Here is a 21,409-nt window from a genome sequence, read left to right on the forward strand (position 1 = left end):
GGGAATATGTAAATTTTAGTATAAATCTGGGTAATTCCTTACCTTTGGAGGCTTGAAGGGATATTCTGGTGTAAAAGTGATATCAAGGAAGAATACACCACCCTCATACACGGATCCCGGTGGGCCTAGAATGGTTGATCTCCATTCATAGATGTTATCACCTTTGGGACCAGCACTGTGAAATAATATATCAAAAGATAAACAGATGGTCCAATTTTTACAAAGTATCAAAAAAGGGAGAAAGCTCCCCTCTCTTCTCCCTTTTTGTTTAATGTGTGGATTCTCGCCACAAAACAGAAGTATCTTTGAGACATGATTCAGGACTGCAACAAACCCACCAGCCTTAGGTCAAGTAAATTGGTAAAAAAAATGTTGAGCCAACCCATTCTTAGCCTACCTAGCTGTGAATAAGCAAGAAATTCCTCAATTCTCCTTGACACATCTTAAGAAAATGGAAACAATACTTCAAAAAAAGACAAACACTTCTCAGCACACAGAACTGCATTAAATTAGCAACTAATTATGGCAGTTTTTTTGCTCACAGCTATATCACTTCTAATGACCATTAAAGCACAAGAGTTTCATTTCTGACCTGACCGAGGCTCTACTTTCTTGCACTTGCATCTCTATAATCTTACCCTAAAAGGAATACAATAGATTGCAGTACTTTTTACATTATAAACCATGTTCGGTGGGAGGAGGAGAATGCATCCAATTACAAGTTATTCAGTTTTTATTTCAATATATATTAAATTCTATAATCAGGTTCTCTAAATATTATGGTTGGGAAGTTAATCTATCCTTTGCCTGTTATATCACTGTTACTTACATTTAGTTACACCATAATTTGGCCATATTAACCTTGCAAAGCACTGTGTTGCCTTAGAGTGCATTCAAAGATATAATCATTAATAAAAATATAAAAATATTTGCCCTCTAAGACCTATGAAGAGCTTAAAATATCCACCCAAACAAGTAAGTGTAATACTCTGGTATTGAAAAGAGAGGAAAGGACAAAGATTGGGAAATGGTCTTGGTTATTAATTTAAAAGACCTCACGAATGTCAAACATGGGTAATGGTATACAGTGGTTAACTTCACACATTTTCATCTCAGATTCTCAAACCTAACTAGTAACAGCTGCTTCAAGGATCATATATATGTCAGCCAAATAACAAAAAGGACATAAAAGAAAACCAGAAAGAATCAAAAGTTGGGGTATCAAAAATATGGCAAAAAATAAAGGAGAAAATATAGACAAAAGAATGGTGGCTAATGACCCCTTTTCACCATGTGAGGTTACAATGAGAAGGCAGCCATGTGTCAACCAGGAAGCAGGCCCTCACCAGACACCAAATATGCAGGTGCCTTGATCGTGGACTGAAGGGAGATAATTACCAAAGAGTTGGTGTTGGCTGATAGACACTGATGTCAGGAAGAGCAATAAAAATAAAGAGCCAGAGTCAAGATCCTAATGCTTTTCCTGCCGTCACTTCCAAAGTAGCCTTTCTCATGCATCCAGAAAGGAATTTAAGAGAATAACCATGTCATGATGCCAGCTGAACACTGACTACAGATGGGGATTCCCAAGAAAATGGGCTTTTACTACAAAAACTACAGACAAATCATGTCTAGAAATTTAAAGGGAATTTTTAGCTAAAGAATTTAAGAGTTTGAAATAACTTCATAGTGAACAAAGTTTACAATGAGCAGTCAGAAATAGTTCTGGTGAATGAAGCTGTAGGCATTCAGAAATGGGATTAAGACAAGAAAAAAAATGAGAAAAATAATTATTTTGGTAAATGGAAAAAGAAAAAAATAGGGGCTAATGAGAAGAGTAGGGCCCATACTGGCCAAGAGGCACCGCCTACCCCAACAAGAATGTTTTGAGAATTAAGATTAGGAAGAGGGGAAAGAACACCTCTATAGAGAGCAACAGGCCTCCAGTATCATTATAAATGGTAGCGATCATCATTGTTACTAATTAACCCCACTGGCTCAAATAGTACGGTTCTTTAAAATCAATTTGTGACAGGTAATCCCAAGAACTATTAAAAACTTGTTTTAGACTGTATATATATGGAAAAAGATCATTTAACACTGTCTCTAATATGAGGCCATGCGCGGAGATCATCTTTGAGTTTAAAAAGGCGGCTTCCTACTTTTACATGACATCCAACCATAGTTAGCTCAAGGTGGGATATAGGGAGAGCTCTTGATCAGCCCTATCCCTCTAGTAACCTCACTACTGAAAGGATACTACCCTGATTACTGCTTCATATCCTAACTACTCTGATTACTGCTTCATATCCTATCAGAACCGGTCCTCGGTCACCTGAAGTCTCCTCCCTGCCTGTATGTTTGCATACAGCATATGTACTTGGGCAGAAAATCTACAGACACTGGCTGATAAAACTGTGACACCTGTTTACCAAACTGGAGTTAAAGGACAAGTGGACTACGTGGAAGGAGACATTAACACAGACATTGCAGATACAAAGATGAGCTATCCTCTTTTATGTAGATCATGCATCTAAGACTTAAAGGCAAAAGGCTACTCTAAACTCCTCTTTTTGGGGAACGAAGGCCAAGAGGAGAAGCTAGGCCATCTAATAGTACTGTAGGCAGCAGTCCAAGCTGCCTCCTAGTGATCAGAACCGTACACTTTTTCTCATAGCTTGGTGATACTAAAAGACTTAGAAAAAAACTAATAGTAAAGTCAGTCTAACCCTAGAGATGACACGTCGGCATGGGCCCAATTCTGCTGGCCCCTTAGTATAGAAAAGAAGAACTAAGGTTTAACAATATGCCACTGCAAGCAGATCGTATGGAACTTTAAAAATTAAAGATTTATGACCCCTCATCCCGGGCCTACTGAGTTAAGAATATCCAGAGGGGAACCCAAGAATCTATACTTCAAAAGCTCCCCAAGCAGGGGGCATTTGGGAACCACTGGCACAAGTTACTGGAAGTAGGACAACCAATTCAGAAAATAAGCTTTAATATTTTACAGCTTGTCACCTGTAATATAACTAGAAATCCAAATCACTTGTTTGTAATTAGCTTTCAGTTTCAAGTTCAGAAAAAGTATACAGAAGGGAGTTAAGGAATCAAGTACCCAACATAAACATAATTATGTAACAATAAAAAAAAAAGTGTACCACACTTCTATCAGCCAAAAATGGAGAATAAATATGGGTTATAAGAAAAATAATACTAAGTGATTTCAAATATAGTTGAAATCATAAAGCATGAAATAGGAGCTCTGGAGAAGATTCCATAGTGTGGATCCCTAATCTGCGGATCCTCACCCAGGGGACAGGGAATTACTATGACGGGTCTGAGAACCCACTAGAAAGACCACTGCTTCCTGAATAAAAACTTCAGACTCCCTTTAAAGCTGTTATTAAATGAATTAATGTAGCTTTCAGTCATATGCATTTTCTTAAACTATAAGACAAAAATTATGATATAGGGGCCTGAAAAACTTGCTTTTTCCCCCTCCAAGGTAGGATCCACTGGTCTAGAAGGTATGTAGACAGACCCATGGCAGGGCCAGAAGTTTACAACTCTCAGAAGGTTACTGTCAAGGAGAACAGGGAAAGGAGATTCTTTACGTGAGGCTGTTCAGGAAAAGGTCCCTTCAAGCACTCCACCCATTTCTCTATAAAATGACTAAGTTTACCCTCAGGTCAGTGTGTCCATTTCCCTTTAACAGAAGATACTGTTGGTTCCACAATAAGAAATATGACTTCAATTTTAATCACTGGTTGATATAACTTTAAAATGGCACGTATTTAGTTATGTTATTAATCTATATGATTAGAAAGTACAGAAAGTTCTAAATTGGGAAATGGGGGATTGAAATTAAGATATTAAGGAACGAAGGGAACAAAAAATATATATCCTTCTTGGAAGCTGTTGAAACTTAACTGTGATTAGAATCTTTGCATGAGACTGAGAAGGCAAAACCAGACCAGGCCTTTCTCTTTCAGATTTTGTTAATGACTTAATATTTGTAACAAAAACACTTTTCAAAATAAAAGTATAGTCTATGGCCATGCCACCCTGAACAAGCCCGATCCCGTCTGATCTCCGAAGCTAGGCAGTGTCGGGCCTGGTTAGTACTTGGATGGGAGACCACCTAGGAAGACCAGGTGCTGTAGGCATAAAAAATAAAAAATAAGGGTCTACAGCCATGCTACCCTGAACAAGCCTGATCCCATTTGAGCTAAGCAGGGTCGGGCCTGGTTAGTACTTAGATGGGAGACTACCTAGGAAGACCAGGTAGGCATAAAAATTCTTTAAAAAATAAGGGATTATAAGCTGACAAGGTCATTGTAATCTGTGAGGTCAACCAAGGGTTGCCTTGCCAAAGAAATTAAATAAATGAATGAATGAATGAATAAATAAAGTATAATAGAAAGAACTCATACAAGGCAAAAAAGAATTGTGCCCTTAATTCAGTTTTTCTTCTAGTCAAAATAAATACAGCTATGGCGAATATTTTAAGAAAAATAAAAGTCATTTCTAATTTTGGCATGATACTTTCTTATTTCTATAATGGGTTTTGACTTCATAAAAATACATTAACATAAAGAGCAGGAGTTGTCATGAACCACATACACTTCTGCTGACTGATAAGCACTGTCTCCACTGAGTAAACTCAATGACAAGGACCGCTCACCCCAACAGTCTTTCCTACAATTCTAGAGAGACCCATCCTCTCTCCAGTGAGCAGCAGACAGGGCGGCTACAGGTCATATAGTTCTTATGCCTCATTAATACTATATTGCTAATTATACAAAGCAAAGGACTCTCAAGTGGTTGTAACTTTTGCTCAACACATGGTTTTAAACAATTTGAACACCATAAAATGTAATCGATGAAGTCACTTAAGGTATAATGCTAAGAACTTAATAAAACCAATTTTAAAAGCGGTTATTAGAGCAGTCTTACTAGAATTTATTGTGCTCTCTGGGTTGCCTTAAAAATTTCCAAGATAACGACAGCTAATGTTTAAGTTTCATTTTGTTTTAAAATTACATTTTTGTGAGAACTCCTTCATTCCCATTCTCAACACTAACTTATTACAGACTACTTGTTCTTCCATTTTAACAAACCAAAGCTGCATTTTAATTTTCAAATGATATCACTGCTTTCTTACAAAGAACATCCTGGAAGCAAGGTGAAAATCATAATCAAAAATTTTTAAATTCTATTTCTATCCATTTTGAAATTCTATTGGGAGAGATGACCCTTGCTTACAAACAGCAAACTATCATCATCCGCAAAACCAGACGTGGCAAAGACTACTGCTTAGCTAGTCCATGTCTATTCTTTTCTTTGTAGAAGCTTCATGATAAAGCAAACTAGTTGCTTATATAAAGTGCATTACTTACATCACAGGATCCCCCAAACTTCCACATTTCAACAGTAGCCGTAGATTCACCATCAGGGGTAATTCTGCCCCTAAGGAGACACTTGGCAAGGTCTGGAGACATTTTAGATGTCACATCTAGGAAAGAGTATGCTACTGGCACCTAGTGAGTAGAGGCCAGAGATGCTGCTAAACATCCTACAACACACAGCATCCCCACAACAAAGAATTGTCTTGACCCAAAATGTCAATCAGTAGTGCCAGGGCTGAGAATCATGCCTTAGAGAAAATTTACTCGAGGTTAAGCTGGTAAAGGGAAAAGCTTCATTGTGAATCCGTGTAGTCAGACTCTAGTGCCTATTCTCTCACATTTTTGTTTTACTGCTCTGTGCCTAGTACAGAAAAAAACATTCAATACATGGTGGTTGTTATTAAGTTAGATTTCATATGTCCTAAATTCCTATAGACCCCGGCTACTCAAAATGTGGTCCCTGGACAAAAGCAACACCAGCCAGCATCCCCTGGGAGTCTGTTAGAAATGCAGACTCTCAGATTCCACCCCAGACCTAATGCATCATCAAAACGTGCAAGACCCTCAAACAATTCCTATGAACATTTAAAGTTTGAGAAGCCAGCTACATATGACATTAAGTGACAGTGAATACCAGCTCTACTTTCTAATCTTCTAGACTTAAATTACCATGTGTATTATCTAGCTCCCTCCTTCACTGTTCATAATTCTTTACAGTAAGAAAAGTTATCAACCCTGGTAATGCTTAGCTCTGTGAAATCAATACCATACAGAGAGATTAGAAGAAAATGCTTATAGGAAGAGACCCACAATCAGATCTATATTCCCTACAACAAATATACTACTTAAGATCTATTCTTAATTTACTTTTGCTAAGAAATTCAAAGAGAATAAGGTAAAATAATATGAATGCTGCAACCTACCAAAGGGAATCCTCGTCTCCCAAAAGGATCTCCCAATAGACATACTCTCAAGGGAATGAAAGCTGCCTTCTCCATGAGAGCTACTTAGCACGTCCATAGGAATTTTGTAAAAAATAAAAACAAAACATTTCTTGTCCTTAGCATCCCTTCACTAAACAGTAGCCATTTGTAACCTACAAGTGAGTGGCAGAAGGAACCTGAAAAATCAGAAAACCTTACTAAGTTGACTAACCAGGGTAGTGATATGGCTTATTGGTGAGTGTGTGCTTAAAAAGTAGAACAATCACTTAGTTATCAGTCCTAATAACTAAGTTAGGCCTCCCCATACAAGGTGGTACTGCTAGGGATATACTATTCAGGTTACTGTCCCTTGTAAAGAACTTTTAGACCAAGGGACAACCTAAAGTACTCCCCAGAAAAGCTAGTGCCCACTTACGAATTCACAGCAGCAGTGCCCAGTGTGTCTAAGCAGTTACGCTGGAACAGAGCGGACCCAAATGCGGAGTACATTTTCCTACATATGGGAGGGAAACTAACTAGGACACTTAAGCTCTAAGACAACAGGATCTGTGTCCATCAAGAATGGCCTTCCTACAATCCTGTTATAACAAACTGAGGAGCCGGTGCCCACTGTCTTCCTCCAGCAGAAAGTAGATAAACCTTCATGAAGCACGAGGCTGATCTGAGGCCCAAACCTATTATGAAATGTGTTCCAAAGAAGAACAGATTTGTCTACAGATATTTACATGATGTTATAGCCATATGCACAATCTCTTACATCATATTTTAAGTTTCTAGGGTATAGAATTTTCCCATTCATATTACAGGAGTTGGAATAATGGTAATTAACTATTTAATGAGCTGATCAAAATATTTACCCACTGTTTAGAAATACAATGGCAATGTTCCCAAATTAGGTGAAAAAACATCACAAAAAGCTTCATTTTGCCCAGCTACCCATTCAATTGTGGTTTTACCTTATATGCTGCTGCTGTAGAAAAAAGCAATAATCTAACACTATTGGAAATTTATATTCAAATATTGAAAAAAAAAAACCAGTTGCACATAGAGTAAGGTCACAATTTTTTTTTAAAAAGGAAACATTTCAAGATAATCTGAAAAAGACTCCAGTAGCGATGGTAAAGGAAGAGCCGACCTAAAAACTGTGGCCATTAGGGGGTCCTTACTGTCCAGCAGGGGTGGCTGAGTGAGCAGTTAATGAACTGAGCTAAGAATCATGCTTTAGCTTCTAGACTATTGGTACAGAAATGAGGGTAGGTAGCATACAAGCGAAATGACAAACTAGTCCCATGTAAAGGGCCTAAAAGAAATTGGGGCGGAGGAGGCGTAGACGAAGAGGACACACAGGAACCATGACAGAGATTGAAATAAAAGATCAACATCCCGGGTGTCTCAAAAACTTTTCCTATGCGAGGTTAAACAGGTAGGTGTTCAGGATAAAGGTGGATTAGACAATAGCTCTTTTCTAAACAAGCCTGACTTAGAACAATTCTAATTTGCTCCTTCTGCAGAGTTAAAAAAAAAAAAAGGGTCAGAGCCCAGTAAAATTCTAAGGCTATGGTGACTACTGCCTCCCACTAAAGTAACCCAGGGCCAGGATATCTGCCTTAGAATCAAGTAGTTGAGTCTGGATTTTTTAGTTATTTTTTAGTTGCAACTGCTACCTAAGTAAATAGAAATTACTTAGTCTCTGATTCCTACGGTAAGTTCGCAGGGGCTACTAAACACAACCAACTCTTCTACTGGGACAACTGTATTGTGGGTGAGGCAGTTGGAGGAAAATAGAATACCGTTAGACTTTTTTAAGGGGTTAAAGTGCAGTTGTTAACCCTTGTACCCTCCATACAGTGCTGATCCTCAAAAGCAAAAGCGTCTGTCACAAGGAAAGCTATTTAAAAGATATCAAAATTCTGAAAAAGGGACTTCCCAGGTTTTACTCAATTCTAAGAAAAGATTTTAGAACACCTCTTTGACTATGAAATTATCATAGTTAAAGATTTTCCATTCACTCACACCTCCTGTGCAGCCTCCACACTAAGTCTGCAAGTGGGGCAGTCAGGGGGAGGTATGCTCATTGAGCAATGTGGGGAGTGAAATGTAAAAACACCAGAAACAGATTTATTTAGGAATAGTTAGAGTATTTAGTAATCATTTCACATTTTATTGCCCCTTTTTGCTCTTAAAAGTGTTCCAATTTGGATGATACGGTTAAGCTATTTATGAGAGGCTCTCAGAACACCTTCCTGCACTGCCCAAATCGGTCTGGAACTCCTCCTCCTAGTCTCTTAATTCTAGCAATCTCGCTGGTTCTTGGTCCTCAACCTGCATCTTCCTCTGAAGGCTTTGAGTAAGCACCCCAAGCAGGTGTGTGTCTCATCCTAGGTCCAACTCCCTACAATGGGAGGATAAAGACACCTTCAGCCAAAGCCGGCATTCACATACATCATCAGGGAAAGGCTAGATCAGCAGTTCTCCCAAGAGCCTTTCAGCAAGCCCACAGGTCAAAACTATTTTCATAATTGTAAAACATTATTTGCCTTTTTTACTCTCATTCTCTCACATTTGTACTGTGAAGTTTTCCTGAGACTACATGAGGTGTGATATGGCAACAGACAATGCAGATATGAAAATCTAGCCGCCTTAAGTTAGACATTAAGGGAATTTGCAAATATGTAAAATAGTGCTAGTCGTCTTGGTTATTTTTCATCAAAAATAAGTTAACATGTTATTGTTTTTAAATGAATTATAAATATTCTTAAATGTTTCGGCCTCAATTTTGAATATAGTAAAAAACTATCAACCACAAAAGCTGTTTGGGGTCCGTACATAATTTTTAAGAGTGTAACAGGGTCCTGAAACTTAGAGAACTGCTGGGTAGTTTATGTTAAAATAATATTAGCACAACTGGCTAACTATTAAAATTAAGTGTTTGACTCTTAATCCCATCAGATATTTAAAAAAACCAAAAGCTTTAAACAGGAACTAGAAGAAAATATTAGTAATTAGTTTCATATTAGGGGGAGTGGGGAAAGACATTTTTATCTTGACCACCTAGAGCAGAGACTGTCAATGCCTCATCTGCATCCCTCATGCCTCAAGGTTCTAGCATGCTCCTGTCAATGCCCAGCTGCCCCTAACAGCATCTCTGCCTGAAAGCTGCTTTGTCCACGGAGATAGGCAGGTAAATTAACTCCTGGTTATTTTACAACACAAACCACAGATTCTCTGATACTCTTCTGAAAGGGAGAATCTAATTCCTCTCCGTCTGAATATGAGCTGGTCATAATGATATCTAAGTGATGCAGCATGACTTCCCAAGCTAGATCGGTCCTTTTTTTCTTTAAGTGAGGTGGTTTTCTCCTGGCTCACATGTAGCTGTCTGTCTCTTTGTGCCTTGGAAACTGTAAACACAAAGTAAGATGTCTGACTAATCTGAAACCTACATGCTGGAAGAGAAACCATGTGGGAAACCACATGGAGCGTGAGGGATGCCTGAGAAGCCCCAGATGTTACACCCTCAGCCATTTTGGGTTTTCCCAAAGGCACAAGACATGTGTGAGGAAGCCTTCAGGTGACTCCAGCCTCTGCCTCTGTTAACTGCATGAGAGCCCAGCCCCAGTTAGCTTCCCAGTATATGAGTGATTATAATAAATGGTGGTGGTTGCTTTACCACTTAGTTTAGGGTGTTGTGTAAGGCAGCAATAAATAACTAGAATACTCCCCAGGAGCAACTCTCAACCAATAGCTTATTGTTGGGTGGGACAACTCTGAGGCAAGTGCTTTACCCCAGAAGTCCCCAACCCCTGGGCCACATCAGTACTGTGGCCTATCAGGAACCAGGCCGCACAGCAGGAGGTGAGCGGCCAGCGAGGCTTCATCTGTATTTGCAGCAGCTCCCCAGTGCTAGCATCACCGCAGATCATCAGGCATTAGATTCCCTGGTGCCAAAAATGTTGGGGACCACTGCTTTACCCAACTCCCCAGAGTTTCCCCTTAAGCAACTTTCACTATGGGAGCTGGCTAATAAGGCATCCTTTATTGACAGCCTTACTTCCCACCTCTACTTTTGTTCCTATACCACTAAAGAAACTTGACCCTTGAACAACACCAGGTTTGGGGGTGCCGGCACTCCCCACACCCTACACAGTTGAAAATTTGCATATAACTTTTAACTCCCTAAAAATAAAAATGTAACTAACAGCCTACTGTGACTGGAAGCCTTACCAATTACGAAATCAATTAACACGTATTTTGTATGTTATATGTATTATATACTGTATTCTTATAATAAAGTAAGCTAGAGAAAAGAAAATGTTAAGAAAATCATAAGGGAAAACACATTTACAGTACTTTATGTGTTTAATGAAAATAATACACATATAAGTGGACTCAAGGGTCAACTGTACATGCATCTGAATTCTCATCTCAAGAATCTCTTTCTGGGGGAACCAAAGCTGAGACACCAATGAAGTTAAAAACACGCACACACACATATACAAAAGAGATGAACGGGTATGACTATATAAAAATAGAAAATTCTTAAGAGAAAGACACCATAAATAGTTTATAAAAAGGTAGGGGGAAGATACTTGTAGTACAGGTATACCTCGGAGATATTGTATGTTTGGTCTCAGACCACCACCCACAATAAAGCGAGAGGTAATCTTTTTGCCGGTGGAAGGTCTTGCCCTCAATTTATAAAAGAGCACAACATCTGCGAGGAGTGATAAAACAAAACACGATAAAATGAGTTCTGCCTGTACATGATTAAGGATTAATACCTTGACTATGAAAAACTTAAAACATACTAATAACAATGGATAAAGTATGCAGGCATTTCTCAAAAGAAACCCATATGGCGAATAAGCAAATTCTCAATCTTATAAATTGTGGTATGATCGTATACTATGCAGCTCTTAAATGAGATGAGGTATATATCCTGAAGAGGGTGTAGAGAAATCCATAATGTACTGTTAATTGAAAGCAGCAGCTTCCATAACAATATGTAAAACCACATCTTTTTTTTAAGACATAGCATATAACCAAACTCTTAATAGTGGTTATACCTGCAAGATCAAATGCGGGAAGGAGATTTATGTTCTCCTTTAAACAGATCTAAATTACTAGGATTTTTAAAAATAATGATCATGTTTAACTTTTATAATAGCTAAATATTTTCATTCTGAAAAATACAACAAAGTGTGAAAGAAATGGAATCTAATCCACCTAATAACAGAAAGTAAGAGCAAAGGTTAAAAAAAAAAAAGTAACTGGTTATCTTGGGGTAAAAGTAGGGTTTCTGACTTGAAAGCCAGAGATTTAAGGACTTGGGAGATGGGGAGTACTCCATCAGGGCTATTTAGGCCCTGTTTTCCTGGACTGTGGCTTAGAACAGGGTTGTTAAACATAGGAAGGGAGACTTTTGCCAAGTTCATTCCTGCTTTGTTAGGGCCCAAATATGTTTTCAATAGTGACCCACTGATTTACTGCATATTCGGGAGAAGGTCTAAAGGAGTCATTCATAGGCAATGAATATGACTGCTCCCATCCCCAATTTATAGCCCTATGAAAGCCATCAGTGATTAGAGGGTAAGGTCTGCTCCTGTGGTCGCATTAAAGGACAGATCTGACCCTATGATAAAAGCTTCCACTGACATTTAATTTGAAAACTATCACCCTGTCTTGTTTCCTCCTCCTTCCTCTCTTCAGTTCTGGCGCTCTTCCCTAACCTGTCTTTCTACCATGCTCCCACACGCGGAGCTGACAGCCTACATCCTGCAAACACTCCAAGAGTGTAAATCAAAGGGGCTCAAGTTTACTCCAAAAGCAGAATGCAAATATTTTTCAAAACGAGGGAGTCTGACAGCCTACTCAGCGAACACATCTACCAAATACCAACTGTTAGATAAGATGATCTGTTCAATTTATCTAAATAATCTAGTCAATTTATCTAAACAGTCAAAAAAATTAAATTCACAAAGTGAGTGAATTTAATTGTAAATTACATTTAGGTAAAGTAGATTAAAATTTACCTAAGTATAAGAAAATAAAGCTTGAATTTAATTCTCTAGAATTTATTAAGTAGCAGTTTGTTCTGGCCTAATATATATATATTTAAAATATCATTCCAAGAATCAATATAAATCAAAAGCAAAAAAATACTCTAACATTTGCAGAGAAACATACCACTTTCAAAGTTCTTTTATAAACTGACTCTTTTGATCTTTACTCAAATCCTTTGTATCAGGAAAGGTAACATACACCCATTTTAAAGATGGGGAAACAGATTCAGTAGGTTAAGTGATGTGTTTGTACAAAGTCCCAAAGCTAGGAAGTCACAGTTCTGCCCAATCCAATCCAGGCATTCCTACGGTGATATTCTTTCCACTACATTCGGGGAGCTTCCAATAGAATTTCCGCTTTTGGACTCCACTCCTCATCAATTTTGTTTAATCATATTTACTAGTCTACCTTTCCTACTTTATTTCATTCCTCTTTCACATTTGGATGGACACTGCAAATAAACAGGAACAAGAAAATTCTTTGATGTGCTAAGAGGTATCAAAATTTCTTAAAATTGATTCACTTTATTTGCAGAAATGAATTAACTGAAAATACATACCACACAGAGTATTTAGTGTGGAGGAGAGAGGATTTCAATAATAATGTGACAACTGACAACTACAAAAATGATAATCTCCTGCTTAATGAAAACCAAACATGGTTTTGGGAAACAAGCATCAGTTCGATCAAACAACAGTCTGTTATACTACTCAATTACAAGGAGAACAAGAAATAAACACCATTCCATTTTTTCATGAGGGTAAAAAAAAAAAGCTAAACAGTAGGTATAGAACATGACACCTACTTCCCTGGCTCAGAACTTAGTTTGGTCCCAGACAGTCCAGGAATTCAGATCCACTCCACCACTCCATTCCATTCCATTCTAGTTCACAGTGGCACTGGGAGGTCCAGCAATCATTGGAATGACCTGCACTGAAATGGAGGTTAACCCCTGCCAGAGAATACAATATCACCCACTGCTCAGTGCTCTGTGAAGCTGAGGCCTCTACAACCTCTTTGTTCCCTCCCTCTCCATTGCAGGATCTACAACTCAGAACCACCAGGAAATCACAGGGTCAGGAGGTGAGGAGAGCTATTTACTGCACTTGGAGAGTCACTGGCTGCTTTCTTGGTCCCAGCTGGTCAGGAGAGAAAGGGGAAGGCTGCTTATATTTGCAAAGGGCTGAGAGACTGAATGAGTGAGGCTATGCCCTGTATGTCAAATACAGGGCTGGGCTTGGAGGGGAGTGTCTGGCTTCTTTCTCACTGCTAAATCTCATCAGCAAATCTCTGTCCTACTGTCTACACACACACTTCTAGCTGAGCAGTAGACAACAGCTTTAACAAAGCTAGGCATTGTAGTAGCTGCTAAAGAGGCCCAACTGGAGCACTCGCATGTGACATTTCATAGCTGCCCAAGTCTAACTTAGAGTCTGGTACTGGGACTGGTAAGCAGATACACAGGACTCTCACCTGTGGCCACTGGTCAGCCACCATTCTGGCTTACAAATTAACACATGCAGTAGAGAAGCTACTTCATGTTACTATCAGGTGCTTCCTTAAACAATTCTAATGTCATTTAATAGCAAGGAGAATGCAAAGCATTATCCCTAAACAGAAAAGCATCCTGAATTACAAAAATGTTGCTAGTAATTTCCAATTTTATATGAAACAAATTCTCAGAAAACTAACTGCTCAGGTATATGCCTATTCAGGATAAGTTTTATGGAAAAAACCAAGAAGCAAGAAAAGCTCTGATTAAGAGAAGAGGCAGCTGCTCCAAGCCTAAGGTGAAGAATTTAGCACAGAGTATGGCACAGAGTGAAAATGCTAAGACCCTACATATATGACTGGAAAATACAGATAAAGAATAGAAGGATATGCAAAATGAATTAAGTGGGAAATTTTTAATCTTATCTTTTCCTTTCTTAAAAGGGGGAAAAAAAAAACACCAAAAAACCTTAATTTAAGTATTGGACCAGAGGAGGGAAAAGCTGTATCAGAACATGTGCATAAAGATGGTAGACTGAATACATGTACCGACTTTTATTCTTTCTCCAAACTCCACCAACACGACAGTAAAAAAGGGATTTTTCAAAAAGGCATAAACCTATAAAGATGGGAGGAACAGGCAGTATCAACACAAGTTTGGAAGCTAGAAAGCAAATGTACAAGTGGTAAAAGACTTGACTTGTGCAAGGAAACTGAAACCTAAACTGGCTGTGAAGAAAGCCCAGGTATACCACACAATCCCCCTAAATACTTTGGAATCTGTGGCGCTTCTGGAGGTTGAGAATGAGGCAGCATAGGTTCTAAAATAAGGACTGATTAAAAATGTATATAAGCAGCAGTCAAATTCCAAGACCCTCTGTGACAGGCAGCATGATCTCCAGTCCCCCTAGTGTTATGCCCTGTATGATCTCCCTGTCACATGGGCGGGCAGAAGCTGTAAGTTCCTCCTCACCAAGAGAGTAAGATGACACTGATGGGTTACCACTCACAGATCAGGTTATGCTTCTATATAACATATAAGACTCAGTCTTTATTGACTGGAGAAAAAACCTCTTCTGTTAGCCTTGAAGGAGCAAGCTGCTATGATGTAAACAAACTGCTATGATGAAAACTGCAGGTGGCCTCTAGGAGCTGTGGACTTCAGCCCTATATCTGCAAGGAACTGAAAACTGTGTCACAACCACCTGAGCTTGGAAGAGAACCCTAAGCGACAGATGAGCACACAGGCCAGCTGATTCCTTGACTGCAGCCTTGAGAGACTCTGAGTGGAAGACTGTGTCCTGACCCCTGACTAGTGTTAACTGTAGATACTAAACATATTGTGTATTGTTTCTGAGCTGCTAAAGATGCAGTAATTTGTTACACAGCAATAGAAATCCTGCCAGACTGAGGTTTATTTTCTGGAAAGGTTAGAGCTGAGGGTCTCTGAACCAGGGGACATTAATATGAATGAGGACAGAGATGCTGTACTGAAAATGAGCTTATGCATGCCAGACAATAAGATCCCAGTTTTTGTCCTCAGCTCCCAGAACAGAGCCGGGCCTTCACCCTCCAGGCAGTCTCCTTTGGGGAATATGAACAGCCCAGAGGAATGACCTCAACGTGCTGACGTTAAAGGCGCCCTAACTAACAGATATCCAAGGAACAAGGTTCCCCTCTAACACAGTGAACAAAAATCAAAACAAAGTAGAAGATGGCCAATTAGGGAAAATTACAAAGAAAATTTCAGAGTAAACATCAATAATAGCCACAGAGACAGAATATATTGACTGATGAAACAAGAATATGGCTAAACATTTGAAAACTGCTGAGAGAGTAGATCTTAAAAGTTCTCAATACAAGGAAAAAAAACTAACTATGTGAGGTTGATAGCTGTAAACTTATTGTGGCCATCATTATGCAATATATACATTTCTCTCTCAAATCATTATGTTGTACAAGTTAAACTAATAGAACGTTATGTGTCAATTATATCAATAAAAGGGAGGGGGTGGAAGAAAAAGGAGCTTCTGGAAATTCAAAATGAAAGCAAACAAAAAATTTTTCAAAAAGACAATGAAGGATAAAATTGAAATCTCCCAAAAAAGCAGGAAAAAAGGTAAAAAATAAGAGAAAATATACAAAAATTAAAGACCATAAGAAGGTCCAAGATGTGAACAGTAATAGTAATCCAAAAGGGGTAAACAGAGAGGAGGTCAAAAAGTAATTTAAGAAAACTTCCCAGGACATAAACTTCCAGATTCAAAGGACACACAGTACATTAGAGGAAAACAGACACATCAAGTTTCCAGGGAGAAAGAAAGAGATAATGTACAAGAAATCAAGCAGCTTGGCTTTGGATTTCAACAACAACACTGGGAGTGAGCTGGCACTGGAGTAATGTCTTCAAAATAATGTACAACACAAACCCCATACCCAGACAGACAAAATCAAATATGAGGAGAGAAGGGAGATCTTTTCAGACATTTAAAGTCTCTAAAAATTTATCTTCCCAGAATTCTTTTTCAGGAAGTTACCAGGGGATGCACTCTACAAAACAAGGGGATAAATAAAGAGAAATAAAGATAAAGGAACCAAGATTCAAAGGAGAGTGGAGAAAATTAGAGAACAGAGAGAATCCCCAAAAGGAAGAGTGTGAAGAGAGCCTAGCATGACAGCTGTGTATAAATTCAGTGGTAGTCTGTGCACACTGCACCAGGTCGGGCTCCAGGAGACATTTCTTCAAACAATATGAAATTCACATAATACACCCAATGCATTTTGGATGTCTTTTGAGAAGGTTTAGACAACTGTGAGAGCATCTCAGGTTGAATTACTGACAAGTCTGGAAAACTATGAGGTGGGAAGGGAGGAAAGCAACAGGGAGAGAGGAAGAAAAGGAAAGAGAAAAATTAACTCCAGAGGAGGAAACAGAAGTTATTCAGGAAAAGTAATCACAGTTGGCTTCTGCATACACAGTACCATAGTACTCTGTACAGCTGTGAATAATGTTCACGTAACATAAACAATGATATAACAAACAGTAATATAAACAAAAGGGGGGGAGTAGGGAGGAAATAACTAAATCTTCACTATTCATTGTTGCGAATCAAGTATTATTGTCAAAAATTAAAACAGCAAGTAGTGTGGATATACTGCCTATAAACAGGAAGATAAAGAGCAAAATAATCTAAAGAGGTTGGTAAGTGTTTGCCTCTTAAGAGCTAAATGTGAGGAAGGCTGCTGGGAACAACAGTTGTTTCTTTGTAACAAACCTTAAAGAACTACTGGATCATTTAAACTATGTTGGTGTTTACTTTTAATAAAACTAAATACTAAAAGAGAAAAGTTGGAAAGGAAAAGCAAAGATAACATCTTAAAACCATGTGACACAGCTTCTTTTCCCAATTCAAGTTCCTCCAAGTACAATAGTATGTGTGCTGGCTATTTTTCCAAATGATCATCTACTTGGTTCCCAGAAATCAAGCATAAAATACTGGCCTAATATTATGGATTCACTACATATAGTTTAATGCCCACAGCACTATACATAGTATAATGCAAACTAAAATGTTAACAAAAATATAAACCAGGAGGAGATATGGTACAGAAATTTATTCTAAGGAGAACCGAGAAGTTTCACAGTGTAATGGTATCTAAGTTCTGCTTAGGAAACTGAACAGGCTTTTTTGGGGGGGAAGGGGCGACCAAAATGGAAAATAACTTCTGGTAGAGATGTGTGTCTCCTGCAGGAATATTGAAAATGGACTTGTAAAGACTAAATGAGAACAGATCACAGAGGGCTTTAAATACCTACCAAGCAGTTTAGATTTTAATTGCACTGCCTATAGAAATGAAATGAAAAAACAGTCACTGTTTTAAGAAATGGAAAACCCCAAACACTGAAAACATCAACCTATTCAGAAATAGGAAGCTGCACATTCAACCTTCAGTGAAAGAAGCAGGGAGCCTAATTAAGAGGCTATGGAGATCTATGCAGAGCAGTGACAGTGAGAACCAAATTGTCTCTGGGGAAATTTTAAGTACTTCATGGTAACAATCCTAAAGAGTTAAGTTATCAATAAACCACAGACCCTCTGAATACATCCACACCTGCATAAATATCTACATCCAATCCTCAATGAGCAGAAAGGAACCCAAACGGTCTCACCTGGCCTGCGCCGTCTCCCTGCAGTACTGTTAACCAGGCATCGCAAGCACCACTGTGCAGCACTTAGTCAAGCCATCGCTAAATAAACGAAATTTGAACTTATGTATATAGCCTTGTATGTTTAATAAATTAATATTTCAGAAAACTATCATACCATGTACCTTGATTTTAGTTCATAAAATACAGATCATTAATTATAAGCTTAGTTGATCTGTTTGCTGTTACATTCAAATAGTTTAAAAATACAGTATACATGCTATTTTAGGCACTGTCTAGGTTTATTTCAAAAAGTTTGAAAATATCAGGTTTAATCTTTAAAAAGCACTATTTAAATGGCTTTACAGCTTTATTTAAATGGGTTTATGACGGCAAATAAAGGTATGAAGTACATTGGAAGGAAACACGTTTAAGCAAAATGAATACTTTTAATCAGTTTATCTGGCAGCTTGGTTGGGCGGTGCTTCTTTTAGGAACAAGGCTCACCAGTTTAAAGACTCGCAGACAGGCACATTCGACACCACATAAGCATGAGGTAAAATGAATACCAACATAAATCTTGGATAGCCACTAAAATCCAGTGTACTTTTGACCACTAATTATTACCTCGAGAACACTGTTAACAAAAAGGCATTGTCAATATTTGGCCATTTTAGTGTTTTGTTAATGTACACTTAACGGTATTAACAATGAGCACCCGCAAAGCCACGAGGAGCCACCCCACTAAGCAAGTCTCGCTAAGAATTTAAAACCAAAACAGAGCAGTCAAAATTTGTTTAGTAAAACAAGTGAGGTGCAGTCAACAGCACCAGAGGAGCAGCAGCTGCAGCAGTAGTCCTAACCCCACAGAAACCTGATCGGGGGACGGAACGTCCGCCTGCACTCAGCCAAGGTGCAAGTGCCCAGAAGCCAAGGAGCAGACAGCTGCTGGGGCAGCCTGGCAGGTGAAGGAATGAGCCTCTGAGTTTCAGCCTGGCTGAGCAAAACGCCTTTCTCCTTCAGCAACAATGTTACTAGTTGGGGCCATCCTTCACTTAGAGGCTTACACATCTGCTCTGTGCAAAACCTAAACACAGGACATGGTTCTGGAGAACTGCCTCAAAAGGAAGGAAAGGAAAATTCCAGTGGCTCTGGCAGCCGAGGCTGCAAGACATGGAACAATGAGAGTATAAAATAAATCCTAATGTGTTTTACTATCTTCAGTGCTCAATAAACCAATAAAAAACACCTACTTAGATCTTAATATCTGTTCAATATCATTTTAGGTACAAGAGTCACAAAAATGGTAAAAGCTAGTGTCTACTCTCATAAAACTCCCAGCTAAGAGGAGGGCCAACAAGCGATGATTAAAATACATGGTAAATTGTTAGACGATGGGTGAAAGTGGAAAGGACAGGTAAGCTCATGTGAGGGGAGCTTAGAAATGGGACCGACGTAAACATCTGATGTAGTAACTCCCTCCCATTCACACACACATGCCAACATGCCGGCTTTCCACAAGAAGAGCTCTCTTTCTTTCATTTGTAAGGTGAAGTCGGGAAAAGGAGGACAACTATTTAAAACAAGTTCCCCAAAATGAACAGCCTCATCGATGTAGGTCAGTGGTTCCTATACACAAGTCCAGGACAAAGTTTAGAATAAGGGAAAGGTAAAGAAAAAAGAAATGGTAAAGAATAACGGAAAAAGGATTTATTATATTTTTCATAAATTTTAATTTATTCAATATAAAAGTCTGTCCTTCATTCTGAGACCAAGGTCTTTATATTTTGTAATAAAAACTTACCCTCTCTTTTGTGAAATAGTAACGATAGTAGATGGTGAGTTTGTTTTCAATGTCCTTTGCAAGACAAAATTAGCAGCCTTATATCAGTCCCTGTGTGTGTGTTGAAATTCCAAATTTACGACTGTAGTAACAGCTCCTGTAGCCCTGGGTGGTATGTGCCATAGCAGTTTCCACAGAGGAAGGGACCGGTCCCAAGTCCAGGGCTCAACTGGCCCAGCACCCCTCAACTGTACTCAAGTTTTCAGCCTCTCCAGAGAGCCCAAGTAGGTAAGGCCACAGCCCCTCCTTACAGCCCACTGAGACTCATTCCTGAAAGGAACACACGCTGGAAGCAGTTTCCATGTACACAGAAGGTTCGAAGAGCTTCCCAACCAGAAGTGAGTCCTGTCTCTTGATGAGACGAGTCCCCCACAAGTGGCAGGTGAAGCGAAGCCTGTTTGTGCCAAACTATTTCCTAAATAAATTCAGTGTACTTTTGTGTTGGCCGGTATACATCTCCAGTCTGATAGTTAACACAAAGGCATAGTGTTGGGAAAGAATATCTTTTCTTTTTCTTTTTTTAGAGTCAAAAGGAAAGTTTATTAGAAAAGGAGTAACACTCCAGAGTGTGTTCTCCTCTGAGGCAGAGAGTGAGAGAGACAGTAGAGAATACCAAGAGAAAGACAGTGAGAGGGAGGCAAAGAACATCTGAAAGTATTAAATGTGTTATTTGTAAGGACTTCTCACTTATCTTGGTGTCTTGCTCCCCTAAACGTCAGTTCTCCCACAGGAAAAATTTTATCTTCCCTCCTTTTCTTCTTTTTTCCTTTCATTTCAGAAGTATTGTGATTCTTTCCAGGACAAACATGTGGTCTTTATCAAATTCCTCTTTCTTACTTTATCAGTGAATCTAACACTTGGTTAAAAGTTTAAATTTTGCCATGTGAAAAGAAACACAACTAAACAAACCCTTAAATACTCCTAAACGCAGCAGCCTACTCCTTTCGAGCTACTAGTCCCAGCTTTTTCCCTTCAGTGCCAACCTTCTACTTCTACCTTCCAAAATTTAACCCTGCTTTACCTCATTATTCTACAGTAAATTGTTTATTCTCTTAAAGGTTACCAGTAACCTTCCAGTCTCAAAATGAAATAGTATTTCCCACTTTCATTTATTAGCTTTTTTGTCAAGAGCCGATGAGCCCTGCCTTCTCAAAGCTTTCTTACCAATCATGACATTGATTTTCTGATTCTCCTCTTACCTCCGAACTCCTCCCTCCCTTTACAAAGCCCTTTCCCTGCTTATCTGTCAAGGCATAGGGAACAAAGCCAATAAGAGTGCTGCCTGCAATGGTATCGAGAGAAAGATGCATTTCAGGGAAGGGTTTGGACGTATGTGAGGTCCAGAGTGGTTCAAACAGGCATTAAAGGAAGTTGAGAGAGGGCAAAGTCAAAATCTTATACACACCTGGTAGGAAACATTAGCTTGCTGTCTTAACAGTTTTTGGGCCTTGGCAAAACACTAGAAAAATGTCTATTACAAAGCAACGACTTTCAAACTGTATTCCAAATG

The 21,409-nt window shown here is 38.8% G+C and overlaps 1 protein-coding gene and 1 pseudogene across 1 annotated transcript in view; one reads left to right on the top strand and one right to left on the bottom strand.

The window, feature by feature from the left end:
- LOC120581656 (ubiquitin-conjugating enzyme E2 E1) overlaps window positions 1-21,409 on the bottom strand; it is a 64,108-nt gene that overhangs the window by 3,845 nt on the left and 38,854 nt on the right. The window contains exon 4 of the mRNA XM_039836762.1: window positions 43-175. Within this exon, the coding sequence (XP_039692696.1) occupies window positions 43-175 (133 nt within the window). The remainder of the gene's footprint in view (window positions 1-42; window positions 176-21,409) is intronic.
- Window positions 4,051-4,169, top strand: LOC120581693 (uncharacterized; annotated as a pseudogene).

Source organism: Pteropus medius, unplaced genomic scaffold (assembly GCF_902729225.1).
Source record: "Pteropus medius unplaced genomic scaffold, Ma_sr-lr_union100, whole genome shotgun sequence".
NCBI classification, from domain to species: Eukaryota; Metazoa; Chordata; class Mammalia; order Chiroptera; family Pteropodidae; genus Pteropus; species Pteropus medius.